The sequence below is a fragment of the Anneissia japonica genome, unplaced genomic scaffold (assembly GCF_011630105.1).
Source record: "Anneissia japonica isolate Jap-2015-1 unplaced genomic scaffold, ASM1163010v1 scaffold288117_len521816_cov214, whole genome shotgun sequence".
NCBI classification, from domain to species: Eukaryota; Metazoa; Echinodermata; class Crinoidea; order Comatulida; family Comatulidae; genus Anneissia; species Anneissia japonica.
In genome coordinates, this window is record NW_022685717.1 from 453049 (window position 1) to 460447 (window position 7399).

General features: G+C 35.5%; 1 protein-coding gene across 1 annotated transcript; it reads right to left on the reverse strand.

Moving 5' to 3' along the window:
• Positions 1-4733, reverse strand: LOC117111947 (ganglioside GM2 activator-like). Its single transcript, XM_033255002.1, has 4 exons — positions 4487-4733; positions 1874-2062; positions 624-767; positions 1-276 (listed from the first exon to the last, which is right to left on the reverse strand). Exons 1-4 carry the CDS (start codon positions 4643-4645, stop codon positions 133-135), a joined length of 636 nt encoding a protein of 211 aa, XP_033110893.1. The 5' UTR covers positions 4646-4733; the 3' UTR covers positions 1-132.
• Between the last annotated feature and the right edge of the window lie 2666 nt (positions 4734-7399).

The following is a 7399-nucleotide window of genomic DNA, read 5'->3' on the forward strand; positions in this document are numbered from 1 at the left end:
AATAGTCATGATGTGCCCATATATAGTCATGATGGGCCCATATATAGTCATGATGTGCCCATATATAGTCATGATGTGCCCATATATAGTCATTATGTTTTTGTCAAATACAATTTGATAGTCTAGAAGGGTTTAGGCCACTGATGCGTCGATATCAAAGCAAGCCAGTTGCTGTCCATTGTGGCTCAGTTTGGCCGACACTTGATAGTCCCCGCTGATGCCCGGCAAGTTCGACGAAGGAATCTCAAACTCGCTGGCGGGAAGGATGTAGTCGCCCTGAAAGACATCAAACAAATAAGGCTTTGTTATCACTCTCAAAAGGCTCGTCATACCCGGAAACTTTCCTAGCTATGGAGAGTGTATAATAATGTATATAAAAATAATAGTTAACATCATCTTTAGCTGTTGGTAAGATAAACGCGTCATACCGTTATAATAGTCCACATTATATAGCAATACAAAGAAATAATTTATAATTTGGAAAAAAGGCCATCATTATACTTGTCGTTAATATTACATATAATAATTATTATAATTATTCACCATCAATTACAATTCTTTATGTTAAATGTAATGTAAAAACAATGTATTAAATAAGTGAAATAGGCCTACTTGAGATTTACCTTAGTCAGAGGGCAGTGGCAGGGGATGTTATACTTTGGCAGAGGATCAGGACAGGGTGTTCCGGCACTGATGAGTGTGCAAACGTCATCATAGGTACATGAACCAACATTGTCAATACATGGAACGTCAATCCATACTACAACCTGTAACATTAAAAAAAAAAAAAAAAAAACAACTTTCAGTCACCAGGAAGAAGTATCGTCATTTGAAGAAACGCGAGTTATATAAGCATGATGACGGGAGGGCCCAAGAACACGATGTTTTCTATGAAAATGCAACGCCACAACACAACGCGCGCACAACGGATTGTTTTTAATGACGATCCGTCAGACTGCCACCGAAAATCATCATAAGCATGATGACGGGAGGGCCCAAGATCACGATGTTGTCTATGAAAATGCAACGCCACAACACAACACGCGCACAACGGATTGTTTTTAATGACGACGATCCGTCAGACTGCCACCGAAAATCAGTAGACGGCGTTGTATCCTCTAGACCAGGAGCGGGTTCAGATATGTCCGAAAGGGGCCGGAAAAGATGTCGATGTCGGGGACATTCCCTCGCGAAGTTGTTGTTTTCTGACGACAGGAAATAACCTCCTGAGGCGTTTTTGGCGAACGATAATTACTTTTTCTTTTTAATTTGTATACAAGGTAATAGGCTTATTTAAAAATACTGTAACTTGAAAGTAAGATATTTATTAACTGTTCGATTTTTATTGCTTAATAATTGCTTTTTAAAGCAGCGCATGCGTTGGAGACCTATAAACAATATTATTAGGTCCATAATTGTAGATAGGAACGTGCGCGAGGTAGAAGCGAAGGATCGTTAGAATAAAACAATAGGTATAGGTATAGATTTTTTGTATGCTCTCTGTAATCATTTGTTCAAAGATATTTATATTAACGTAAAAGGAAGAAGTCTCTTAAAAAAACCCACACACGGAATCAAGAAAAGATAAAATACTTTAGAAGTAGCAAGTTTTAGTTTCTGTTTTTATTATTTAGTTTCAGAAGTTCCTTAATGTATATAGTATGTGCGTCATTGAAATATTATTTGTTTATACAATCATAAATAGGCCTATCTATTGTTTATATTAACTTTTAAACACTATAATTTCAAAATATAAAACATTCATTTGCTTAATTTTGTCTGTTAAATATTGAATTTTTCGAATATATATGTTTTAACTTGTTATTCATTCAATTTTATTTATTGCTGTATTCACGAATAATATTTGTTTTACCTTCTTCTTGACAGTCAATTCCAACTTGACCTTTGACTCGATGTCAACGCCTACAGAAGCATTGAACGCAACAGTCACGTTACCAGGAACTACAAGAGGGTCAGGAGTCAGCGTTACGGTGGCTTGTACTGGAGCGGACGTATCGCACGATCGCCAATTGAATGACGTCACTTTATAGCTGCTGTATCCCTTGAATATCAATTAAAAAATAAGCAATCGATCACTATTATAAATACTATTTTCTGGAGAAAAAAAAAGATGAATAAATACAAATAGTTTATAATAGACCTATCCACTCGTCGTAAGACTCCAAATAGGCCTATAGAAAACAAGTTGTCGCAGCGACGAGGTGGGGTCGGGAAGGCATGTGAGTGGAGAGGCAGGGGCAAGAGAAAATGTCCTGTGGCCTAAATAGGAGTGTTGAAAAATACGTATTGGGCCTATATTTAAACGAATAAATCGTAGTAATTGGACAACTAAATAACAAATTATAGGCCTAAGTCCTAGAGTCTGGGACATCCACTCATTGGCCATGGCAAGATCAATTTCCTGACATTCTTTCATTCACCACTGGGCCACAGGTGGACCCTTGGCTTGAAAAGACAGGAGAACAAAACACTGGGTTACGATCGCTGATATCACTACTAACCACTGATTTTTGTCGTCTATTATTTCCATATTATAGGCCTACAGTAGATTATGGTTTCGAATGTCCTCAATGATGCGCTGGATGTAAATGGACAATTAGTTCACTATACATTTAACGCCGAAGAATGTACTTAATAGAATTTAAGTGCCGGGCAATTAAGCCAAATGTACAATATCTCGTTCATATTGCAAGAATTTTTAATGTTCTACCCTTTGGTGGTCAAGCTAGAGTCTACTCAAATTCACTGAGCGTGCGTTTACAACAATTGAAAACTATTACAACAACGTGATAGCCAGGTGTGCAAGTGCACTTTCTGTAAATAATTATGTTCTGTCATTTTAAGATAAGGAAGTAAATATACAGTTTTTCACAAAGGATTTTGAGAAGTGAATTCCCCCTATTATGTTGCATTAATGAACATTTTCTTAAAAATTCATGATTATTCATAAAATGGAGAGAGCTTTTGTGTTTTATAGCTTAAAAACTGATTCAGATTTGTTCCCCCTTATTTTTCATTAGACTGCTAGGGATATTTGTATTTATATATTTATATTTCTATGGAATAAAAAAGACTATAAAAAGGCTGAAAACACAAACATTATTATTTTATATATGCAATTTGCTATTATAGGCCTAATCAATAAATTCCCCATCAACCGATATAACCTTAAACCTGTCTCTTATACACATCTAGATGTGTTTAAATTAGAACTTATTTACAATGGAAGAGTCCTACATAAAACCAATTATAAACATTAGAACAACGATAAAAAATATTGTAAGAGTAACAAGATCCTTCGGTTGTAGACCTTTATCATCTTATAACGGAAGGAAATATAACGGATAGGCCTATATATATTTTCATAACGGATATATTACTGTATATATATACTGTATACATATTCATAACAGAAATAATATGTTTTATATTCTGATTCTGATTTAGGCTTGTAGCTAAAATGGTTTCTGTAATTTGCATTGTTACAGGGTTCCAAATGATCAGCTTCTGTTGGATGGTTAACCTAATTTAGTATGGTTCAAATAAAGTAATATAAACGAAGGTCCTTCGGAAGATCTCGTTCTTTTCTTCAATATATTATGGCAAATTGCAGACTATGTCTTTGTATTTCATTTACGTATTTAGTGGCCTATCCAGCACCTTCAATTCACACACACAAATAGAAAAACGCTGATAACAAAATGTACGCAATAATGTATAAAATACAGGCCCGTAGCGTGACTTTATTTGTGGGAGGTTCGTTTCAGTGGAAAGTGGACCCCTACTAGCTCCGATACTCTGGATAACATTGTAAATATATCTATACGTATATTAATTTTTCGTTTTTAAATGCGGGCCTTTTTCAGTTTTGGGCGGTTCATCGTAGCCCTCTTAACCCCCCACGCTACGGGCCTGAAATATACCGTACTATAAGAAAATATAATACGACGGGCTTACAGTATGCTAGATATAAATCAAATGTGAATTAAGGACGAGACGTTTAAGCCGTTGGCCCCGTGTGCATTATGGCCCATGTGCACGTTGAAGAACGCAGTACATGTACAGTACTCCGGAAAAGAGTAGGGGATTGTCTCCCGGTGTACTGCCCAATGACCACCAGAAGGACCCCATTGGAAATGAAGTCTTCTTCTAGACTTTCGTGGGCTACCCTTGGTGTTTACTCTGGTTAACATTTTAGCTTTTGATTGTCAATTTCTATCTCTAGGCCTATACCGAATTAATCCAGCTATTGTTCCCATAGCATTGTTATTTAATATTATATAGCAACAATAACATACTATTAATCATTATACAAGTAGGTCTTATAGTAACATAATGAACTTTCCGTAGTCAGGCTGACATGCAGTCGCTAAGCTATATAGGGTCTGTGGTAGCCTACGGGATTCATGGTCATCCTACTGATTGGACGACCCATACGTAGGTCTAATAATTTGCTTGACCTTACCTTGGAAAAAGCATAGTTTTCGTAGGAATAACGTTCGGGTTTAATAGGAGTACCCAACAGCTTCATCAACTGCTCGTAAGCTTCTTTCTGACCTAAAGGATGGCATTCAGCAGCCACCAACAGGCCAAGTCCTATGAAGATCGTAAGTGTAAATTTCATTTTGGCTCTCGCTGTCTTGCATAAGCGTGGTATGTGATTGATTACGTTGTGATGTGCTGCGCACACTTTAAGAAGTGAGTACTTAACAATACAGTTAAGTAGGTGTGGTTGGTTGTATTCATGAATGGTCCAATAGCCAATGGACGGACATGAGTAATACTTTTGTTAAATATTCATGAGATTGAATAATAAAAATAGAGCATGGATAAAAAAAAGTTACAGATTTCGACGGCACTCTGTTCACGGAAGCACACAAAATTGTTATATTGATGATGTAATGTCAATAAAAGTTATTGGATTGTTTTTTGTTTTTGCTTTATATCAAGTATAGGCCTACAAATTGGCCGCCGGGTTTTATCTAAGAAACCGAAAGGTCCACTGATTTCTCAGATAAGATAGTATAATACATAGGCCCTACTCCAAGTATCGAAATGCACGCCATCGTATCGGGATTCAATATTTCGACATTAATTATGTCATCACCAGGAATGAAAAATTATCCATATTTGCGAACTTATATGCCGAGTACCAAAAGTGTTTGACCAATCAAAACATCACCCCTAGAAGGTGACATAGCTATGAATAAACTATAGATCAAAAAGCATTCTTACACTACGGATCAAAGTTACCTACAAAAACAAAGCAAGCTCCTTTGTAGCTTTCAGCCTATTGTTAGGCAATGAGTGTAGCCTACGTATAGCAAACGCTTCTTTAAACAATAGTATACACCAATTTTGCGAACTGTCAATAATGTTAGTATTCGAAAATATTAAACCTAATTTATTACTTACATTACAGACTACATTATTATTTTCAAGTATACCTTGTAAACCTAAAACATATTTCAATGCCTCACAAGTTTGTATATGATCTTTTATAACACAATCATCTGGGCGACAATATTCTAAAAATGGGTGTTATGAAATGTGTGTTGGGTATTAGGCCTCCCATACCTAGAAAGTCGGCATCAGGTGCCCTCCTAAATAATACAAATCATATGATGCTTTTATCAGCGGAGAGACTAAAGGAGTTGGAATTTAATTCAATTCTATCTTTATTGTCAAACACTGTAAAATATACGGTTTTAAATTTTTGTTTGTTCTGTTTGTTCACCGATTAAAATAAAAAAATATTCTTATTGATATAATCACATACTAAAATACACAACACAAACATCACATAATAAAATGTCAAAATATAAAGGTAAGGTTTAAAATTAGTAAAAATGGTAAACATTTGGCTAAAATATAGGTCTCAAAAATTTCAAACAAAAAGGCACGAGTTTTGTATATAGTTTTTAGTCGCGAGAAAAAGTCCTGCTGTCTCACGAACAGAACCCAGGACCATAAGATCACAATGCAAGCATCTTAACCACTAAGCTATTCAACTCCACTCTAATCGTTAGAATTTGTTTGTATTTGTAATTTATTAAAACATCCAACAGTGTAAACGCCAATTACAGGATAAACATAAATATATAACAATATGATAAAGACAGAAAGCAGATCATTGCATAATAATTATTAAAGTCAGAAAAAAAAATATTATTAACAAATTTCTGTATTAATCATCATCATCAAACCGGATTTGATTTACAATCACAAATAAGGCGAGACTTTTATTTACACCTTCTTACGCGAACTTTTTGAAAGATCGTCAGAGAGCGAAAAAAAAAAAATTGTTTTCGAATTTAGCAAAATGTTTTTCAGAAAATCTTTCAGACGGAGAAGAAAATAAAAATATTTTATTGTTTAATGTAAACAGTGTCATAATGGGATGATTAAATGCTTTAAATTTTAATATTTAATTAGGGAGAAATGTAGATATCCTGTTTTTAAAGATTTCAAGGCAGCGACAGGGGTAATGAAAATAAAGAAATAATTTAATTTTTTTCTGAAATTTCCATTTTTTTGTGGTGCTTTATTTTTATTCGAAATAGTAATAAGTCCACTAATGATATTTAAATATAGATTTGAAAACGGTAACTAGCACTGACCTTTCCACCTTGCCCTGACCCTTGGATATTGTCATCACACAATAGTGTAAATGTACGTAAACATGTGCGTTTATGAACAACACGTGTTTATTGGACACGCGTATTCTTGCACTGTTCTGATTGGTCCGTAGGCAGGATTTTCGATGGGGTGGTGCGTTTTGCAACCGAAGTGGACCTTAGGATGGGCGACTGCCAAGGGATCCCCGAGAGGGTGGGGCGAATCTTCTGGAAAGCTCTAACAAAGTATCCTTTTGAGGGCCTTTTAAATGGATTTCTAAAATCCACAATTTGTAATATCCTATTTAAATTTTCATTCATTTGAGTATTGTCTAGGGACCTACAGTAAAGCAGGAGAAATAGAGGGTGGGGTGAAGGGAGAAACTTGCACAGACAGATGGTCAAAACCACCTCAGCCCCACCATGGTTGGGGCTGAGGTAAGAAAATTTATGATTATGGCACCTCCGAAGTGGCCGGAAATGGCACTCTCAGACAAACTTTAATTATGATTTTACTTTTTTCTCCATTTCTTTTATAATTTTAGGGGGCTCTCCCCCCTTGAATCCACCACTATGAAATTATAATTTTTCATGTCCTTTACATCTGTAGGCCTACAATCACTGGAACTGATAACAGATTTCGTAGCACATTATTAAAAATCAACGGGTAAAAAAGCGGGCAAAAAATTGTAATGCATACTATAGCATTCGCGATAATTAGGAACGATTTTAGTGAAATAATAGGTTTTTAAAAGTGGACT

Coding starts and splice junctions, on each gene's coding strand:
- LOC117111947 (XM_033255002.1), bottom strand. CDS start 4,645: ATGAAATTTACACTTACGATCTTCATAGGACTTGGCCTGTTGGTGGCT. Junction 2,063..4,486: donor AAAACTATGCTTTTTCCAAG/GTAAGGTCAAGC, acceptor TTGATATTCAAG/GGATACAGCAGCTATAAAGT. Junction 768..1,873: donor AATTGACTGTCAAGAAGAAG/GTAAAACAAATA, acceptor TTAATGTTACAG/GTTGTAGTATGGATTGACGT.